Genomic DNA, 22,988 nt, shown 5'->3' with positions numbered 1-22,988 from the left:
CTGTTACCCTTTATTTTTAAACCAAGGACTCCAAGAACATTCTAGTTGGAAGCCCTCAAAAGAAACAGTATTCTTTTATATACTGCTAATAAAGGTATAAACTGCTTAAAGTTTTCTAGGGGGCAACATGGTAGTAACAAAAGCTTTGAAAAACTGGCATACCTTCTTCACTAGCAATTCCACTTAAAGGATTTATCTTCAGAAAATATGAACACATACGAGATTTGGCAACACAATGTCCTTTAAAGCACTTTATTAATGAAAAGTTGGAAACCTAAAAATTCAACAGTAGTCTAATAAAATGTGGCACATATGATGGAATATCATGCAGCCATTAAGAGATGTAGAAATATACTTGATACAACAAGATAGTCATGGTATTGTTGAGTGAAAAAAAGTTACAAAACAGTATGTACAATATGATCCCATTAAAAAAATCTATAAATGCACAGAAAAGTCTGGAAGGCCATATACTTAAATAACAGTGGTTCTCTCTGGATGATGGAATTATCAGTGATTTTTACCTTTCTCACCGAATCTTTTTTCTTTTTGCCAACATGGCTATGACTTCTATTATAAAAAAGCATTAACAATTCTTTAAAAAGTCTCCTTTGAAGCAGGAATGAGAGCAGAACTTAGCACCCTAAGAGGCACAGGGATGTACATGTTTTCTGATACTGTTTTAATGGTTTGTCAGGGTGTTTTGATGTTAGTCACCAATTAAAAGGCACTATGTTGAGTGAAAATGTGGATGACGGTAGTGCTTACTCTAATTCTTTAGACTAAGCAATCTATTCCTAGAAACCTTCCACAGCAACCAAGTACTGGCATTCTAAGCAATACTTCCCACTATGCATGTCCTTATACCTTCATAACCACTTGTAATATAGCCCAGGTGTTTCCCCTACATGGATAGGGCAATGTTGTTGGTAAGGGTTACAGAAGGCAGAGAGAGTTTTTCAAGTGATGTCAGAGAGTAGGCCTGAAGGTGAAATGCATGTTCTCTTAGTTCTATTGCAGTGGCTCTCAAGCTTTAGAGTGCAATAGTATTACTTAAATGGCTTTTACAACAGATTGCTGGGCTCCACTCTCAGAGTTTGAGTCAGTAGGTCTCTGAAAAGGCTTACAAATTTGCATTTTCTTTTATTCAACAAATATTTACTGAGTTCATACTATGCGCTAGGTCTTGTGCTAAGAGTTGGGAATTTAATAGCCATCAAAAGAATTATAGTCTTTATCTCAGGGAGTCTACATTCTAGAGTGACAGATACTAAACAAATAAATTATAAAAATAACTATGTAATTACAATGACTAGTGCTAGAACACAATAAAGATTAGAAGACTCGGTTTTTGTCTTAAAATATTTAAAAAGCTGTCACATGGAAGACTCATTCCATGGGCCCTTGAAAATAAAAAAAATAAGTACAAATGAAGGTACAAAGTTCTTGAAAGTAGTAACTAGCATTTTAAACAAGTCTCCAGGAGATGCAGATATTGCCAGTCTAGGGTCTCACACTTTGTGAATCACTGCTCTACTGAGTAGACCTTTTTTTTTTTCCTTTTTTTTTGTCTTGCTCTGCTGTCCAGGCTGGAGTGCAGCGGTGCAATCTTGGCTTATGCAGCCTCTGCCTCTGGGGCTCAAGTGATTCTCCTGCCTCAGCCTCCTGAGTAGCTGGAGGTGCACACCACCATGCCCAGCTAATTTCTGTATTGTTAGTAGAGACCCCCATGTTGGCCAGGCTGGTCTTGAACTCCTGACCTCAGGTGATCCACCTGCCTCAGCCTCTAAAGTGCTGGGATTACAGGCATGAGCCACTGTGCCCAGCCCTGGGTAGACTTGCTAATTAGCATAATATGGGAGAAAGGGCAGGGGTGGTGGTGGAACTTCCTCTCCAGCTTTTGAGACTCATGTGAGGTAAAAGCCACTTCTTTTCTGGAAATCTCGAAGCAAAGTTGGCTACAGGCTAAACTATGAAGCTATCTCTCCATTATGGCACCTCATTGAAGCTTAAAGTGCTAATATAGTAGGGCAATGTATTTCAAAATTTCAGGTGTCTGGGAGATAGGGAAGGAGTTTTTCTGGAATCTTGTTGGCATGGAGGTAAGTGGGGCCTCTATGGGTAAACAAGTCTGTGGGTTTTTGCCTTGCCATCCATCATCTTCTGCACTCCACAATTTATCCCTGAAATGTTTTCCCAATACTAGCTTCCCAGTCTCACTTGGTTCTTTGTTCAGGGAGAGGATAACAAGAGACTATGAAGCTGGCTGTACCCTACTGGTGATCCTGGCCTCAGCATTTATTTCCCATGTGACGCAGAGTGAGGGGGCACATTCCCATTTTTGGGTTCATTTCTTACAACATGAATTTTTCTGATTAGCACCATAAAAAAGTTTTAACACCGTGACCTTTTAGGTTAGATTACTTTGAGGAAGAAGGCAGACATAATCCAATAACTTTTTTTTTTTCCATTTGTAGAAGAGCCTACAATTATTTTAGTTTTTCATTCATATATGCATCCTTCACATGTGACTATAATTTTAGATTAAGCTCAGTGGCACAGAGCTTATTTAAACAATTTTGAATTGCACCATGAATTAATAGGCTTCCCAAGATTTTTCTTCCACGCCTAAGAAACTTCACAGGCCTTTACCTGAGTAAAAACTAAACTTGACTTTAAAATAAGCCAAAACCAAAATAAAACCCAAACAACTAAACCCCATTAAAATAAAAAGCAATAAACCTAAGAACAAACATACATATTGTGGTGGTTCTGTGGTAGACAAATGTACCAGTAGTCTTTGAAGCTTAACAGTATTGAAGACTTCTGTACATTGCTGGGTTACTAAAATCAACTTTCACTTGATGGAAAGCTGAAAGTTCTAAAAAAGGATTTATACTGACTGTGGCAAGGTTAAGCCCGGACTGGGGTCTGATTTAAAGAGGGTGGAGGAGAGGACTGACAGAGAGTAAACAGAGCCTGGATATAAAAGAGGTATCTCTGGTGCACAGTGATATGCAAGGCCTACAGACTTGGTAGGTCCGGATGCTACAGGGGCTAACAAGGAGAAATGGATATTTACAGGATATTTACTATGTGCAAAGGCTTTCCCTAAAAAGCACCTGAAATACAAGATAGCATTTGCTATTTAATCCTCACAACCACCCTAGGGTATCATAATTATTGTCCTCATTTTACTGGTAAGGAAAAGGCAGTTGTTATACATCTGAGTTGAAGCTTAAAGAGCACAGTATGTGAGGAACACCGGATTTGAACCAGGACCATTTCACTCCATTACTGATACTCTTTCCCCTGTATTACTATATTTCCCATAAACCTAATTTATAGTTGCTGTTTAAGTGGACCTGAAGTTTTGGTATGATCTTTCAAAGCCTACATTTGGACTTATAAAACATAATAGATGGCACTCTAGGCTGTAGAACTTCCTTTCTGAGGGAAGAGAAAGTTTCATTTACTTGGTTTTATAAAAAACTGACCAGCCTCAGCAGCTTTTGAGGGTTTAAGAATATGGCAATTCAGAGTGAATCAACACATCTTGTACAACTATAAAACTGCAGAAAAATTTGTCTCATGGCACAGAAATAAAAGGGTAACAACTACTTTTAAAGTTTAGACTGTGAGTTAAATTGTCAACATGTTTACCAAGCTCTTACTAGGGGCTCTTAACACAAAATTTTAAAATGGTAAATGATGTTTAAGAATTCATTTTTTTAAAGTACCAAAAGTATTATTTTAGTAGCTTAACATTCCCTCAATAAATGAACTACACTTTTGTACTTCATGCTTAAGTTAGAGTAAATTACTTTAGTTGTCAGAATGTGCTATGCTGTCTTAGTTATCCATCTTTTTATCTGGAACAATTCTTCCCCAAACTGTCTCTCACTCCCAAAATTGGAGTTAGGTGACTCCCAAATACAGTACCCTGTATTTTCCCCATCACAACACTGATCCTATTATAGGACAATTGCTTGTTTAATTTTCTGTATCCTTTACTGGTCTTTAAGCTCTTCATGTGCAAGAACTGTGTGCATATTGTTCAGGATAGTATCCCCAGTTGACCAGCACATATCTGGCCTTCAACAAATGTTTGTTGAATGAATGAATGAGAACAGAAGTCTTAACATGGAAACAATCTGCCAATTTGCTGACATATAGCTACGGCCCAAACAGCAATTTTCTGGCTTCCAGTGTGTCACTCATAATTTCATTAGTATGTGTTTCATAACCAGAGAGCCTTATCAAGATAGCCTGTATTCATTAACACATTTTTATGTTTGAATATAAGCTCAGTCACCCAAATTTGTTTGTATACAATTTACTCAATAATGTAGTTGCATTATTCCACACTTTTATACAAATTTGTTGTTCAATAAAAACAAATTCTCTTTACTGTACCACAGTTGTTATTAATGGATCCAATCCCAATTATGCATTAAATTGTGCCAATTGAATAATCTTAAAAACTTTTTGTTAAATTAAGTAAATTTGTCCACCATTTTCTAGAAACTTAACTACAAATTTATCAGAGAACTATGGTATTGCTTTTCAAGAACTAGCTGTTCTTAAATTTAAAAGAAACCATTCCGCAGTATTTAAAAAAAACCATAAAACTCTCAAAATAACCCATCAAAACATAGAAATCATTTGATTTCTGTTGGAAAACCAGGTAAACATGGTATAACTGTATTTTTGTCTATGAAAACATTCAGAAAATTCTACTTTTCACAAAAGAGGTTTATATCCTACAGCTCTTTTTAAAACCGAAAGTTTAAAACAAATTTTAATTTTATTCTTTGGCTATTAATTATACCTAATAAATGAGTCACTGATATTAATTCACAAAAGATTTATTTTACATAAAAGAAAAAGCTTACTGTTAATGAAAAATTCAGTAGAAAACAGTTCTGCTTTAAGTTGAGGCTCAAAAGTAGAAGCTGCTTATTAGTGAAACCTCAATATAAAAGAGAATTTTTAAGAAAACGTTCTTGGCATGAAAGCTCTAACATAAATTCTGTAATGAAATATTTACCATGCAACTTTACTGGCAGAAAGGCCTGTTTCTGGTGGCTGGTATTTTCTTTTCAGTCTCTTAACACATTAACATGGAAGATACTTAACCTGCTTTATTTAGAGTTAATTTTATATAAATACAATGTCATGATGGGTAACCCTTCCATAGTCCACCTATTTAATTGAGCAGTTCTAAGTAGGTAATTGGCACCTTGCCCTTCTGGTTTCCCCTTTCCCCCATTAACCAGTCTGAATCCATTCCAACAACACTGAACACAGTGATCACCTGCAAAATAAAATACTTCCAGTTATTAACTACATTAAAAAATAAACATGTAAAAAACCAATCAGATTTATATTTAATTTGTTTAAATTATTCACCAAAAGGACTTTAAACATTATTACCAATTGTGCTGAAAAATAAAGGATTTATTTATTATTATTATTTTTTTGAGGCAGGGTCTCACTCTGTTGCCCAGGCTGTAGTGCAGTGGCGTGATCATGGCTCACTGCAGCCTTGACCTCTCATGCTCAAACAATCCTCCCACCTTAGCCTCCTGAGTACCTGGGACTACAGGTGCACACCATTATGCTCCGCTATTTTTTTAATATTTTTTGTAGCGATGAGGTCTCGCTATGTTGCCCAGACTGGTCTTGAACCCCTGGCCTCAAGTGATCCTCCTGCCTCGGCCTCCTAAAAGTACTGAGATTACAGGTGTGAGCCACCATGCCTGGCCTAGATAAAGGATTTTATTGGAGGGAGTTTTATACATCTTCAAGTTATTTGGCAGTTAAAAGTTTTAAATATTTCTGTGATATTCTATTACATTAAAGAATAGTAATTACAATTTTATGTAATATAACTATCTGAAATCAATGAAACTATTTCCAAATAACTAATGAGGAATTTGCATTTTGTTATAATATTAGAAGGTATGTCCATTCGTGATATATTCTCCTTCTCATGCCCACAATACTCACCTCATCTGCCAGAAGGGATAATTCAGTACTGTTTGCTGCATCATAATCATAGAGAACCCTGGCCTTCCTGCTGCCACTACACTCCGTAAGGTCACTGAGGTTGGAAGGAGAGGTGATTGCTACGCCACTTGTTGAAGCCATGGCAGAAGAACCAATCGCATTTGGTAAAACTGATGGTACAGGTGTCAGAGAAGTCTGATTGTTGTTACTAAGATAATTGGATGGAAAACTGTTGAAAAGAAAATGGCGAATTATCTATTTCCAAGTGACTAAAGTTCCTAAATACCACCACTCGGTGGCACTGTTTACTTTCTACCAATGTTCACACTGGAAAAGATTTACAGATATTAATAATAGTTTTATCTAACTTCCTTTTCCCTCTTGGGCCAATTATACTAGAGACAATTCAGGTGGTATTCAAATGTAAATCCTTGAAAGTTTGTTTCAAAACTGTCCTTACAATATTAACTTAAAATTAATGACTGTTTTTCTCCCCCCAGGAAAAATAGATGGTTTATTTTTAAAGCACTGCCAAAAAGCTTCCATTAGAATGTTGTCTTAATGAATTGTTAAATAAAAATACTGATGAAAAATTACTTATATATCAGATACTACAAATATGAGGCTTTCTCCATTTAATTCTTTGAAAAATATTTGAATAACTAAACGCTTTTTCCATAAACTGGTCCAATCACATTTTCCTATTCAAATAAAATATTTATTGTCATTTGTATTGTCAATATTATTGATTTGTATCTACACATTCAGCATTTCTATGAGAAGCAGAAGACACAAAATGAAATGATACCATTCCCTTAAGGACATACACACACTGAGAAGATAGACATTCAAATAATATATTATGATTGCTAATTATCTCAATGAAATTGAAGACTCAATGGTAGAATAGGACAAATTTCACAAGTTCATTTGTTCTATTTAAAAAAAAATTTCTATTAGAAATCAGTGATTTTTTTGATTAATGTGCTCATAAATAACTTGAAGATAATTAGAATTTTTGGTTCAAGGCTACTGTTTCCCCAATAATACTAAATAGGAAACAGTACAAAATACTGGTCTGACATAATTCTAATTCAACCATTTCTAAGCTGAAAAATTATCTATGACAATTCGTATTTAAGTTTTAATAAATCCATTAAACTAGAAAAGTCCCCTTTTCATGACCACTATGCCATCTGGAAATCATTCAGTCATCAGCAAAATTCCTTGTAACCTTAACCTCTTCTCTAAACCTTCCCTTCATCCTCCTGTGCTAGTGTTTGTCTCCTATACTCCTCTTTTATCACCGAACCTAGAGGTCAATGGAGTCTTACGTTCTTCATTACCATTTTTAGACTCTTTTCCCTCAACAATTCTACCCAATCCTTCAACTTCATGTTATCTGACTATATACACTACCAGTATCTCTTGTTGCGGTCACCTACGGATGCCTCATTCCCTTATTTTCATCTCTAGAAGATTTTAGTGCCTGGCTCACTGACATTGTATCTTACTTAATTTTTGGTGACTTGAATATCCATATGGACAATTCTTCCAACACTTTAGCCTCTTGGATCCTTGAACTTTTCTAGAGACTTTATACCTGATTCTAGTTCAGCCACCCATTCCTACAGGCACATCTAGATCTTACCAATTCCAGTAACCACAACCCTTCCAATAATAATAGTTTTCACCATCCCATTCTCTAACCATCACCTTTTTCTTTCAAGTACTCTCACATCAACAAGCCTACCAGGGTCTATGATCCTACCAACACCTTCTTCATGTCCATAGTTAATTATTATAATAACCCCTTACATAAGCTCTCATTTCTTATGCCTCTCACTTCACTGTACTGATTTGGTAAAAACCTCTCTATTTAGTATCCCTGCATCTACTGTGACAGGAGAAACACAGAAAAGCTTGCTGTTTTATCTTCAATTTATGACTAGGAACCTCACATGCTACCTGGCAATGATACTACATTTCTCTAGTCCATTAACTTTCACTTTCCATTCCCCGATGACTATTTCATACCCTCTCGCCTATCCTCAAAATTCCAGCAATTCTCCCCATAACCATTACACTCAACTGATGAGTTTGCTTCCTTTTAACTGAGAGGAAAAAGAACAATCAGGAAACTTTTTTTTTTTTTTGGTACAGGATTTCACTCCTTTTGTTCAGGCTGTAGTGCAGTGGTGCAATCTCGGCTCACTGCAACCTCTACCTCCTAGGCTCAAGCAATTTTCTTGCTTCAGCCTCCTGAGTAGCTGGGACTACGAGCATGTACCACCACACCTGGTTAATTTTTGTATATTTTGTAGAGACAGGGTTTTGCGTATTGTCCAGACTGATCTCAAACTCCTAGCTCAAGTGATCCACCACCTTGGCCTCCCAAAGTGCTGGGATTCTAGGCATGAGCCACCACGCTGGGCCAGGAAACTCTTGAATGAGCTGTCGATGCTCCTGATGCAAATTCCTCCACATGTGCACAAAATCTTATCTCTTTTTGCCTCTCATATCATTCTAGCAATTCTTCCCTTTCCCTCCCACATTATCATATTTTCTCCATCTATTGTGTCATTCCCATCAGCTTACAAACATGCCCTTATTTCTCCTAACTTCAAAAAACAAAAAATTGCTAGACCCTACTTTCTCCTCTGGCTACTGCCTCCTCCCTCTGTTCCTCTTCACAATAAAACTCCTAGAAAGATTTACCTAAACTTACAGTCACAATTCCTTTCCTCCCAGGCTCTTACATTACAAACATTACTTTGCTCCTACTGTTTCACCAAAGCTACTTGTCAAGGTCAGCAATGACTTTAATGTTCCTCAATCCAATGGTCAATGCACAGTCTTCCTCTCACTTGACCTACGCAGTGACCATTTTCTCCCACTTTCACACATGTTGTTGGACTTGACTTCCAGGCCACACTCTTGGTTTCCATTTCACCTCACTGCTTCATTCCTTATCATCCTCCTAGCCTTGTTCCTCAACTCTCCATGCTAGAGTACTTCAGGGATCAGTTCTTGATCCTCTTCTTTTCTCTATACTTACTCCTTTGGTGGTTTATCTAGTCTTACAGATTTAAATATACTTGATGGGCTGACAACTCTCTAATTTATCTCTCTACCCTGCCCCCATTCCAAGTCTAGACCTGCATATCCTAAAACTGGATATCTTCACTTAAATGTTAAATAGATATCTCGAACTTAAACATATTTAAGACTGGGCTTCTAATATAACTGACATAATCCCCCCACAACTCCATCCCTGAAACCTTTGTCTCCTCTGGCATTCCCCATTTTAACTAACAACTCCTCTTTCTTTTCTTTTTTTTTTTTTGAGATGGAGCCTCGCTCTGTCGCCAGGTTGAAGTGCAGTGGCGCGATCTCGGCTCACTTGCAACCTCCGCCTCCTGGGTTCAATTAATTCTACTGCCTCAGCCTCTCAAGTCACTGGGACTACAGATGCGCACCACCATGCCCAGCTAATTTTTCTATTTTTAGTAGAGACAAGGTTTCACCATGTTAGCCAGGATGGTCTCAATCTCTTGACCTTGTGATCTACCCACCTTTGTTTCCCAAAAGTGCTGGGTTTACAGGCGTGAGCCATCGCACCGGGCCAAATCCCCATTCTTTCAGTTGTTTAGGTCAAAAACTTGCAATAATTATTGTCATCTTTATGTCCAACATACACATAGTCTGTCAAGTAAATCTTGCTACCTTTAACTGTAAAATACACCCAGGACCTGACCACTTCCATCATATCAACCACAATTACCCTGATCCAAGCAACCACCATCTTCTAACTGAATTACTGACTACATTATTGCAGCAAGTTTGAAAGAGATCTGTCAGCTTCAACTCATGCTAACACCTATCCTCAACGTGGCAGCCAGAATGATTCTGTTAAAGCCTAAAATTATGTCACTCCTCAGCTCAAAATTTCCAAAGGCTCCACATCTCTGAGTGAAGACCAAAGTCTAAACAGTAGCTTTCAAAGCCTTGCATGTTTTGACTCCCCATTTCCTCTATTCATCTCTAGCTAAGCCCTCCTTGCTGTTCCTTGACCATGCCAGCTATGTCACTCCCTCAGGGTTTTTATACTTGCTGCACCCTCTTCCTGGAGCTTCTTCTCTCAGATGCCTGCATGCTTTGCTTTCTTACATCTTTCCCTACTCTCACCAAGGTAGTTCCCTGCTATATTTTTCTGTACACCATTTATCACCTTCTAATATACTATATAATTTACATACATAATGCTTTTCTGCTCCCTTCTGCCCCCATACAGAATGTAGATTCCAAGAAGGCAGGAATTTTGGTTATTTTATTTATATACTATATCCTCCATATCTAGAACAGTGCATTTTAAAAATGAAAACCATATGTTCCTCTGATGGATAAAGGGTTTTAATGATAAAAAGAAACAGTTTTAACTATAGCTTTTTCTCTTTAAAATTCAGACTACTGCTTCTAGTATCCCTTCCTCAGGGAACTCGGCTCCTCAGCAGTGATTAAATACATATATTTCTGAAGATAAGAAAAAGCTCTATTAATAGGAATATGTATATACACATGGCTTTTTTAGTTCTCTAACCATGGTATTTTACTTTCAAATCTACTAGTATGATTTTAGCCTTTTTTTAGCCACTAAAGTCTACCTATGTCAATTGTGCAGAGTTAAAGATTTAAAAAATGAACTGAAAGGCCATTTTCACCTTCTAAAAACTTTTATTGATACATTAAAAAATCATAGCAATTACTCATACTATACAAATGTCAATTAAGCCAATGGAGCTTGATATGTAAAAGCCTTCCAATTATTAAAAAAATGGCTAATCTTGTTACTAATACTTCTGCTTTCTCATCTTTAAAATATGGATAATAAAAGTACCTACCTCATTTAGTGGTGAGGATTATACAGTTAATAATACACATGAGGTGTCTGGAAGAGCATCTGCCTACAACTTAAGCTCAACCAAAGTGATTGCTGTTATTCAGTTACTACTACCTGCTGGTACTGTTATTACAACTATTAACAATATAATCTGGTTCTATTCCTCATAAATAGCTTTTGAATTTATTAGTGTGGATCTGGATGATTTGTGAAGTTCTATATTTGAATATTTCTATGTACTATCTTAAAAAGCATAACCTGCAACAAATTAAAGAGATAAAACTTCCCACAATGCCATTGGTCATTAGCAATAATATAATTGAGGGTAGAGAGACAAGCTACCCTCAATTATATTGAAAGATTTACCTAAATCTTTTCTACAATAGTAGCACTGGTTTTACTTTGTATTGCTGGAGCTTATCTCAAAGTGCAGTAATAATGTAATAACTGGATTTTGTTTAAATGGCCAAGTCCTAAGCATAGTGTGGCTTTAAGCAGAATGCAAGTATAAATGGTAATAAGCAACCCCTATGCTGCACTTCCAGAGTTTCAGGATAAAGTGGAAAAAAGTACTAAGGCTTCTTGCGCTTAAAACAGTTGTACTGATATAAAGATAAAGTGGTGTTCTGCCTTGAGATATTAATACCACTAATAAAACCTCAAACATATAGATATGTAAATGCTCCTGTAAATTCTGTTAGATTAACTAATGATTATTACGCTACAATTCATTTTTGAGGTCCAAAATTGGTTTCACGGATGTGCCTAATTTCGTTCCAGGCCAAGTTTTGAAGTGTTAATATGCAGAAAGAAACACCAAAGTGACTTTTTTATTTACCTTATTCCTTGAAACGATTTTTTGGTATTCAGATGCTACATATCACTTCAGATGCTTTAATGGTTCCTCATTATATACATTCCAAACTCCTTACAACAACTTACTTTTAAGGCCATTCATGGTGTGACTCTGCTTAACTCCTCTAGATTGATCTACCATTCCATTCTTGAACACCATGCTCCAGCCTGAACAGACTACCGTTAGTTCCCTGAACTTGCTCTACTCTCTCTTTCTTCTGGCTTTTTTATATACATATCCTTCCTTGCTTAGAATGTTCATCCCTGTCCCTTTCTTCATCTAGAGTATTCCTACCAAGATAACTTTGCCTGGGAAACTCTGCTAGATATACCTTACTCACAGTTAGATATGTTCACAATGCCAGGCACCTTCTACTTTTCTACTTACCACATAGCCTGTCTACCAATGGCTTACTTTGTATTTCTACTTAGACTAAGTGTTGTGAGAGCAGAGACCACATTTGCCCTATACATTATTTTCAGTGTCACCTTATAATGTGAGCTCCATAAAGGCAAGCATCTTTGCCTGTTTTAATTTGCTGATATTACCCTAAATATATAACACCGTTTGGCACATGGCAGATAGTCAATAAATGAATGAGTGATTGAGCTATGTGTTTTACATATTATCAGTCTGCTTTAAAGTATATTATCATACTCAAAATAATCGCATCAGTGGATATGAGGTCTTACAAAATGATCTAAAACTTTTCTTTTTTTCAATATAGTAAACAAGTGAGTAATGAATAAGTATAAATTAGTTTATTTTTAAGGTTAACTGTAAATGTAATTATATCTTCCTCAACTAATAGCAAAAAGTATTCAGTGGAGGAGAAAAGTTAACCTGAAAAACTTTAACCTTATAGCACTGAGAAGGTATTCACTTTTTTTTTCCATCCCTATTAATATCCCTTTGTGCCAGAAGGGCTCAAAATATTTTGTTACCTCAGAAATCTGATAATTACTTTTCTAAAAAAAGAAACTATTTCTAAGAAAGCTAATAAGAGCCCTTAAGTCCTCTAATTTTCATCCCTACTATTACTTCATATGCAAAAATCTGAATTTCTCCTCTTTACACATGAAAAGCAAATTATCACCTTCCCAGTTGTTTCTGGAGGTCCAACATATACTGGTAACACTGTGCATAGTAAGTCATTTGGGCTTCTACAAAGTCATTCAGACAGCGAAGATGATGGGCCTGTAAAGGAAAGTTAATGGTTCTTAGCTCTATAATCAACTTCAATGGCAAATGCAAGGGGGAGACAGACCACAATATTGTACTGAGGTAGAATCACCAGTATCTAACATCTTACTACAAGGTTTATTAAGATTGACCTTGGTCAATAGTCACTAGCAAACTCTGCTTAGCAAATAAATACCAATATGTGATGAGAGTGGGAGAACTAGGTGATAAGATGTAAACAAAAATTTAAAATATTTCTTTAGATATACTGGAAACTAATACAACTTAAATTTCCTTGATACTTGACTGAAAAGTTGAGTTTTTCCTCCCAAAATTGCCTTAGGACTACCAAAGTCTTGTTCCAAATGAATTTCCAATGAATGAATACTCACATGTGTACTGCTGATTCCCTCTAGCAGAAGTCTGGTAATCTCTGCTTGACGATCAAATTCACTTTGAGTTATTCTTAATTCCTGTTCAGACTTAAATTATAATATACTTTTAGAATCTCTTTAGAAGACTCAGTCCATCTTCTATAAATTTATTTTAGACAGTTAAAAAAATTCCCCAAACAAACCTCAAGTAAAAATATAATAATAACCTCAAGTTATAATTGGAATTCCCCAATTCTGCTTTGTATCTAAAATGGTCCCCGGATTTCTAAACCTTAGCTTTTCTGTATTACTCAACTGGACAACTGATTCCAGTACTTGACTCAAAAGAATTTGTTATACTAAAGTTTAGTGATCCACTCTTAAAAGCCTAGAAAAACTACTATGAGAAAGTCAAGATATTTCCATAAATTTTCTAGTATCAATTTTGCTAAATTTTAATATTTATAAAATTTTAAGATGACCAGTTTTACAAGTATAAAATTCTCAATTATTATTACAGTTTTTACTTTGACGTTAAAGATAGTCTTCAGTCTCAAATGCAAGACTTTAGAGTGAAGCCACAGGATTTTTACCTCATGTTTAGCTGCCAAACACCTGTTGCTATCACCACAGTGTTTAGGTTCATTCAAAGGATTCTTTGTCTTACATTTTAAATGTCTTTTAAGGTTTCTTTTCAAACTATGCATAAAAAATGCCTTATGCAGAAATATAACTTATTGAGATATACTAGGGTTTTAAAAAGTTTTTTAAGTTATGATTGAACTTCAATCAACGGTGTGCTGTTAAATTCTTCTCCAAGAAATAAAAAAAAGCTCTCATATCCAGATTTTCGTGATATAAATACTCCCACCATGGCTGATTTCCAGCTACTAAGGTGAAGTCATAGACTGTGGAGTTGGGAAGAGGTGTAAATAATAGTATGCCACTACTGGCTTCAGCCATCTGATAAAGGAGGCTTATTGCTGCAACAAAACAGTTCACTGAAAAATCAACAAGATCTAAAAAAGGCAAATAGTGGCAAAAACATCTCAAACCTTTATTCAGAGTTGGTTGTTATTAAGTGAGAAAGAGAAATAAAACCTCACAGCTTACTCAGAATAGTTTGCTTATCTTCCATTGAGAATTATCATTGGTAACATCGTCATTATAATGATACGTTTGACTACCTCTCCAGCACAAACAGCTTTTTCCACCTATGCAAATGATTTATGACATTTCCAAGATATAACAAAAGTGAAAAAACAAAAAACAAACAAGGTATGAACTTTTTCCTTTCAGTCCTCATCTTCCTCTCCTCACCCTTTTTGGTGGCAATAGTTAACCTATTGAGCCAGTCCAACAAGGAAGCAGCAGGAAAGTAGATAATCAGTTAACCTAGTGAGCCAGTCCACAAGGAAGTAGCAGCAAAGTAGGTAATCAGTTGTTGTGACATCCCATTGGCAACAAACCTAGCAGAGGACTAAGAATTAACCTCTAGCTTGGACTCATGGAAATAAGCTTAAATTACTTAATAAATCAAAAGTAGAAATTAAATTTACTTGACTAAAACCAGAGCTCATGGTGTTTTGATAGCAGGGCTAAAGTAAGCTTCATCTGGAAGCTAGTAAGAAGTAGAAAAAAGTCCCAGGAGAAAAAAAGAAGCAATGTTTTTCCTAAGGAGAGCATTAAGGAAAACCAATTACGTCAATGTTATATTTGCACTATTTACTGTTCTGCTTGGTTGCATACAAAATGGCTTTGAGTAACATTAGTAAATACAACAAACCAAAAATAAATGCACCTCAGAAGTAAACTAGGCTAGTCCATGTAGGTCTTTGATCGTGAAAGTACAGTTTCATTTAATGGCCAAGAAATGGCAGAAAATCCTACTAATTGACATTATTTCTGGGTAGGGTGTAAGCAAGTAAAATAGGTAGCAGATTAAGGTGACAAGGGAGCTTGAGACTAAAGTGAAAATAATGTTTTCATGCTAAGCACACTGAATAAAAAGTATTAAATGAAGGATGAGGGATCAGTCCTCTAGGTTTGAGTTATATTTAATCATGAAGAAAGGCGCCATGTTACAAAGCTTAGGGCGTCCTTCTGTACAATCTAGACTTTATTTAGAGAAGGTAGATGATAGGGAAAAAGGCATCTCATTTCCTGAACAAGTTTCAGTGCATGTTTGGGTGGCTTCAAACAAAGTCAAATGTCCCAAATCATCTATACTTCTGACATATATAACTGATCATAATAATTGATCTGAGAGGCTAAATTAGGTTCAGCATAATCAATTTACTTTGGAAGAAAATTATCTACATTAGAAAGATAAGATTAAAAAAAAGGCTGATATTCTGTCCTGTAAAAAAATCTCTAGGGAAAAGACCATCTACTGCTAAAAATAACTGCTACTGGACTAACTGATCTAGACTACATGATAGCATAACATGGGTTAGGTAAGCCAGAAGAGTTTTTTTGTTTTAAGGTAACTGCAAGACAGGCAAGAATCTGTTGGCCCATGATATCAGGATTGGGTATCTGTAAGCCATACATGTACCCCAGAATTTAAAGTATAATAAATCAATAAAAAAAATTTGGTAATGCTTCTGAGGCATTTGCTGTGATTATCTTGATCAGTGTTGCTTAATATACATATGGCTTAAAATCTTAAAATACTCCAAGAATACAGTTTTAACATTTATACATTTTTATTTTATTTATTTATGTTGATTTATTTTTTGAGATGGAGTTTTGCTCTTGTTGCCTAGGCTGGGGAGTGCAATAGCTGATCTCAGCTCACTGCAACCTCCACTTCCTGGGTTCAAGCAATTCTCCTGCCTCAGCCTCCCAAGCAAGTAGCTGGGATACCATGCCCAGCTAAGCTTGTATTTTTAGTAGTGATGGGGTTTCACCACGTTGGTCAGGCTGGTCTCGAACTCCTGACCTCAGGTGATCTGCCCACCTCAGCCTCCCAAAGTGGTGGGATTACACGTGTGAGCCATTACATCTGGCCATTTATACATTTTTAATTATAAAAATGTCAGAAGTGAGATGTGAAGAAAAAAAACCCCTCAAATCCATTTTGATATGTTTCTTCAGATTTTTATGTATATGTATATAACATGAACATTTGTTTCATGAGTTTCTTCCCATGTATTATATTAAGTATTTCCTAAAGTTGCAGAGATTACAAAATCAAATCAGAAATTTTCTAGCGTACCTTTACGCCAAGGAGGAAGACATTCTGTTTTTTTTTGTTCAACCTATATTCTCTCCTGTGTTACTCTGCCTTTTTTCATGCTAGAAGTTCAGGGAGAAATCAGAAGCCAGTGTGGAACTGTAACTAAATAGATGAACAGACTCCACAAAAGGGATAAAAGCATAAGGCAAACATTTCATACTGGATATCCAAGTCATAGAGTCAATAGCTCTATAATCTAGCCATAAAACAGACTGTATAATCAATCCTACAAAACCAGAAAATAAAAGTTAAAGTTTATAAAGCTATTAATTGTCAGGGTTCACAATCACCACCTGTCCTCAGTCCCCAGTGTTATCCTCATGTGGAGGTCAGAGTTTGGTGGCCTGAACATAAGAAGTAAATGAAAAATGCTTCTTAAGACTTAAAAAAGCATTTGAAACAAGTCTGCATATAATATAGTTTATAATTTTATTCCTTAAATTCTTGCTTAATTATTTGATTTCCGAGCCCACAGAAGATTAGAAATGGTAACACAGAAGAACTGCTAGCAGCAGTCATATAGACAGCTTCTAGAAGCAATGGTCTGATACTGAGGGAAGAGGCAACACAGTTGTAAAACAACAAATCCAGTCGTTAACAGTATAATAATAAATATTCATAATAATGACCTTAACTGTAGTAAAATCAAATATTTGCTATCCTGTATTTAATGCTTTGGGGACTGAGGTAGGTGGGTGGATCACCTGAGGTCAGGACTTCGAGACCAGCCTGGCCAACATGATGAAACCCCATCTCTGCAAAAAATACAAAAAATTAGCCAGGCATAGTGGTGGGCACCCGTAATCCCAGCTACTTGGGAGGCTGAGGCACAAGAATTACTTGAACCCAGGAGGCGTAGGTTGCAGTGAACCGAGATCGTACCATTGCACTCCAGCCTGGATGACAACAGTGAAACTCCGCCTCAAAAAAAAATTCATTTGTGTGAAATATGATAGATCCAACTATCTGAAGATACAGGACACAGTGTTAACTATATTTTACATTTTAAAAGCTGTTATTTAAAAAACCATTAACAAGCGTTTCACTTGCTTTCTATAGCAAGGTACTGTAAGATTACCACTTAGCATAACAAGTATCTAAGATTTATCGGTGTGTGTGCAAACCACATCTCTGCAGGATCATTCAACTGCTTGGCAGGGCTTCTATTAGCTAAAGAGACTTGAACATATCCATCATTTTCAGATTTTATAAGACACAGTAACACAGACTGTGACTGGACCCATGGCTGTTGCCCAATAAATATTTACTAAATCAAAAACAATTAAATTCTTGTTTCACAGTTTTGTAGTTTAATAATTTACTTACTTTTGTCACTTCCTCTGCCCAAATCTAGCCAGCATTAAAAATTAGAGAAAAATACAGAGCGTGAAAGTTGGAATTTATTTTCTACAACTTAGTATAGAAAAATATAAGTATTTGTTTAAACAGCATACTCTTTTTCAGAATAATTTTAATAGATTAAACACAGTAGTAACTAAACATACTGTGAAAATATGACTTTTATATGTGTCATTACTATCAATTTAAAAATCTTATGCTAAGCCTATAAATTAACAGTTTTTCCAAAATTTAGAATACCTAACCTTTCTTAGCTCCAGTATTCTCATCTGGAAAATCAGAGATTTGGACTAAATGATTTCAAATTTCTCATTTATGTATAAATTCTAAAATTTTAGGAAATGAAGCAAAGCAAGGATTAATGGACACTGAATGCCAATATGGCCTTTTTGGAGGGAAACAGTAAGCTGGACACATAATAAATATAAAATTACCAGTGGTAAATGTATTTTACTGTAAGCAGATTACATTAATTGTAAAAACAAATATTCATGAAACAAAGTCTTGTTAATTGTTTAGAATTATGTTTTTATCTGAGACAAAAAGAAAACCTATGCTGAAATATTTTCGCATTTTCATTTACCTATAGCTAAGACAATGGAAACACATTAATGCTTTCTCTTGCTATCTAAGGTAAGCCCTAATTCAGCCAGGACTTCAATAATTGGTTTTAAAAAAACCAAAAACAAAAATGCATTTTATATATTCTGTACAATAATCTTTCCTATTACTTTCCTGTTTTTAGTTTAATGCTAGTCAATGAAAGCAGCCACTTAATTGCCAATTTATTAGTTGTACCGCAGGTCCCTTGTCAGTTCTAATGAAGTAATATATCTAGAAATATAATAAAACACACTATACCTACACATTTTTATTGGCTAATGTGCACAAATTGTTGGCTATGTTCAGGTTTTACAACTTTCAATTTTACTAAAATAAGAAACTTCTGATAGCTCAAAAATTTTCTCAAACTAAGCTCAACATATACACTGGATACCATAAAACAATTTGCATTCTCTATTCTTTCCCAAGGCTATCACTATTTCAAAACTTTCTTAAGTGAGTTAGCACTGGATGGAGAATGAGCCTGGTCATTATAGGAGTGCCTAACCTACTGGGGTCTGTCTTGGCCTGAAATGGAAGAAGAAATTAATTCTATGTTGAGTTTGGGTGAAAATAAGGTAAATTATGAAGGTACTGAGCAGCAAAGTCAATGTGTTTACCTTACACCTTTCTTTAAGTATATTTTGTTAATTTTCTTTGCCAAAAGTGAAAATATGAAATGCCAGCTTAAATTAGCATCTTTTACTCAGTGCAAAAAGGCACTATATATTTATGTATAAATTCATATTCCAAAATCTGTATTTGGTATAAACAACATATTTGGCAATTAGAACAAACAATTTCTTTTGAAGTTCCAGTATCACTTTGTATATCACTAGTGTACTTTGTGTATCACTAGTATCACTAGTATTTTTTCCTTGTATTTTTGTTGTTAGAGATAATGAATACATGGTTCTAATTATTTTACAATTTTACATGCAGCTAATAGCAAGAGAAGGCACTTTGATTCAAGATGTAGAAAACACAGTAGGCCAACAAACCTTCAGCCATTTTACATGCAGGAAGTTGAGCACGTAAGAGAAATTTACCATAATGTTATCTCCTTCAAGGCGAGCTGAGTTTAGTTGCTTAAGTGTGTAAGTAAGAGACAAAGAACACATTATACCAATGAACACAGTGAAACAAATTACTTCAGCACAATAAAGAACACATTAAACAAGCGAAAGAGCCAATAAAATATTTTTCTACTTAAAAAAACCCCACTATCATTGTTGTTCTATGAAACTTCATATAGTGGTGCCTATTAATTTTTCCCCCAAATTCAAATTTTCAAAACAAAATATATTGATGCTTGACTTTAAATGAGAATCATTTAGGGAAAATGTTTCATTTTTAAAACTGCCAATTACCTAAAATTTTTATTGAATTCTCACTAAAAAAGTCCTTCTGCATACCCCAAATTTTCCTATTCAAAGATCATTTCTGTTTTATGAATTTATGATGCTTTCAGCTACATTCTCTTTTAATCAGCCTCAGCCAGTTCTTGGCATACTCTGAAGAAATATTAAAGGCATGTCAATCCTTGTATTTCTAATAAACTTTAAATTCAAATGTGTACTTAAAGGTTATATGAGGATGCTCTAAATTTATTGAGTTTACAGATTAAAGATTTAGACTACTGTGGAAAGGCTTAAGTTTGCTATATGTTACTTGAAGAAATATTTTCCATCAAATTTGGATATCTCAAAATAACTCTAAACCACTAAATACTGCAGAGCTCTGAAACCAGCTGATTTTATCTTTAACATTACTAAAACTATAAAATATTTTTAAAGTTTACATTAGATTAAAGTTAGAAAATGTAGGTGCCTTGTCATTGAAATCCATTACAGCTGTGTATCCTTTAGGCAAAATGCCTGGAACCAGAAGTGATTCAGATTTCTGGTTTTTGAATATTTGCATTATACCTTTTCAACCCCCAAACAAGAGAACTACAAGACTTCTATCAGCACTGGCTGAGCAACCCTAATGTGAAAAGCTCCAATAAGCATTTCTTTGGAGCGTCATGTAGGCACTCAAAGAACTTCATATTTTAGAGCATTTCAGATTTTGGATTTTTCGATTAGGGAAACTCAACCTGTAGTTATTTTTGTTCTTGCTTCTCTGGTATGTTGTATCATGTATACAATCTTTTTCAAACTGTATTTCTGTTTATTGTGAAACCTTAAAGTAGGATTTCTTTTTTCTGCTTAATTGGTATATTTTTGAGAAATGCCTTTGACATTGCTTTACCATTCTGCAATATGCTAACTGATAAAAAGCAATATTAGATATAAGTAGAATTTTTTTACTGATAGAGCTGAATCATCAAAAAGTTTGATGTGTTATACCAGATTGTGAACTGAGGGCAGCAGAGAATTTTACATCATTTATCTATGAACTACTCAGTAGAGTATCTTGCACAAAATTAGCATTCAATAAATACAGAATTTTTAAAAAGTCACAAGTAAGTAAACTATTCAAAAAGTGCCAATGTGGATAGATCCCAAACTTTACTATCAGAGTAACTAGTTACAAAACAATTCAGCCATGAAAATTTATAAAGAAGTGAAATCAAAGTAAGTCTAAGTTTAGATTAACCACTTCAGTTGCCAACTAGGAACCAGGAAATGTATCAAAGAAGGAAAAAAAAGCAAACCCAAACTCCTAGTGATTTCTATTCTTTTGTACTCTTCAAGTAAATGGAAGAGAAATAAAGAGGGTAAAAAAGGATCACCAAATACAGGCATACCTCCAGACTTTATGTAATAATAAACTAAGAGAACTTTCCCTTCCCAAAGTATTTCAGACTTACTGCTATAAAGTTTGAAGAAAAATGAATTGGTTATCTAGGGGAAAAATACAATTAAAATCAGGAAATAAGACTCTGTCTAGACTAAAACTTTAGTGTTTAGCTATAGTTAAATTTTGCTTTATGTAATATATAAGTTCTAGAAGAGCTGTGTATAAATAAAATTGCTGAGCTGAATAAAATCATTTGTATCATCTTTTACTTTAAACATAAATTCCCACAGAAAAAACCTTTATCCTCAAAACTACACAGCGGAGAAAAACTGCCAAGATCTTTTCTAGATATCTCAAAAGGAAGTAGCTCTCAAAATTGGTCTACTATTATATTTAGGTCCCATATATTTTAAGAGCAGTGGTAAAATAATTTAGAAATATTAAAGGACTTTGTACACTGTTAAATCTATATGTGCTTATGGGTACTTTTCCAGGTAGAAAAGCAGACTATCTGCAATAGTGCTTATTAAACAAAGTTTTGTACTGAAACTTGACAACAGTATTTTTATTCCACAATCATCACTGAGCACATTTAGGCATCTTGAATACAGAGATTCTATCCCTGTTAAATATTTATTTCCACATGATCCTTTTTTTCCTGGTTATGAAGTTACCATCTTTAAAAAACAGTTTATAATTTACTTTTCAAATTCATTATTAGCAACTAGAAACCAAAAAAGAATTCAAGGTCTCCTGCTATCTACAGTGTTCATTTTCAAAGTTCAGATGCTGCAGATAGTCTGTTTAGGGAAGTTTTGTTGTTTGTGATGATGATGTAATGATAAACTGTGAAGTGAAAATGCTAGTGAATTTGGAATTAATGTCTTAACAAAGATAGCTCTTCTCTAGCAGTATCTAATACAGTGTCTCCAAAAAAGAAAAAATACATAGAAAAAAATAACATACTGCTCATACAAGGTATGGGGTAGTTCATAAGACATTACTACCCAATACCAAGTTAATCAGTTTTAAATTTCACTCTAAATTAGTTTTCAACCTTTTAATCCCCCAAACAAGAGAACTATAAGACTTCTACCAGCACAGCAGTAATATGCTCATTAAGGCAATCATTCTTGATGTTGGCAGTGGTAGTGACTTGGAAACAGAAGGCAAGGGTAATATCATGCCATAGGTCAAATTAAGAATTAACTTGTTAGCATCTTCTAACAAATTCATACTTGGTTTATTTTGTACTATTTTAAAGGTATGCCAATTCAAATCTGATTAATGTTTTCAAATTTTGGAATGAAAATATGGACAGTATGACTTTGATTAAAAAGCTTATAAATAAATATTTGAAGAAAAATTTAATTACTATATTTAACAAACACCTACTCAATTTTAAGACTATTCTGGGCTGGGTGTGGTGGCTCGCGCCTGTAATCCCAGCACTTTGGGAGGCCGAGGCGGGTGGATCACGAGGTCAAGAGGTTGAGACCATCCTGGCCAACATGGTGAAACCTCGTCTCTACTAAAAACTAAAAATACAAAAATTAGCTGGGTGTGGTGGCATGTGCCTATAGTCCCAGCTACTCAGGAGGCTGAGGCAGGAGAATTGCTTCAACCTGGGCGGCAGAGGTTGCAGTGAGCCGAGATTGCGCAACTGCACTCCAGCTTGGCACCTGGCGATGGAGCGAGACTCTGCCTCAAAAAAAA

The 22,988-nt window shown here is 35.1% G+C and overlaps 1 protein-coding gene across 3 annotated transcripts in view; it reads right to left on the bottom strand.

The window, feature by feature from the left end:
* Positions 1–236: 236 nt before the first annotated feature.
* SH3GLB1 (SH3 domain containing GRB2 like, endophilin B1) overlaps positions 237–22,988 on the bottom strand; it is a 43,573-nt gene continuing 20,821 nt past the window's right edge. The window contains exons 6-11 of one of the 3 annotated variants that reach the window (XM_017499865.2): positions 19,529–19,615; positions 17,892–17,915; positions 13,343–13,432; positions 12,865–12,965; positions 6,013–6,241; positions 237–5,317 (exon numbers count right to left, since the gene is read on the bottom strand). In XM_017499865.2, the coding sequence (XP_017355354.1) occupies positions 5,210–5,317; positions 6,013–6,241; positions 12,865–12,965; positions 13,343–13,432; positions 17,892–17,915; positions 19,529–19,615 (639 nt within the window). In that variant the 3' untranslated portion in view covers positions 237–5,209. The remainder of the gene's footprint in view (positions 5,318–6,012; positions 6,242–12,864; positions 12,966–13,342; positions 13,433–17,891; positions 17,916–19,528; positions 19,616–22,988) is intronic. The other 2 variants (XM_017499866.1, XM_017499867.1) reach the window with 2 other exon arrangements.

The sequence above is a fragment of the Cebus imitator genome, unplaced genomic scaffold (genome assembly GCF_001604975.1).
Source record: "Cebus imitator isolate Cc_AM_T3 unplaced genomic scaffold, Cebus_imitator-1.0 Scaffold261, whole genome shotgun sequence".
NCBI classification, from domain to species: domain Eukaryota; kingdom Metazoa; phylum Chordata; class Mammalia; order Primates; family Cebidae; genus Cebus; species Cebus imitator.
The sequence above is the reverse complement of the archived record's forward strand: the minus strand, read 5'-3'. Positions and strand labels throughout refer to the sequence as shown.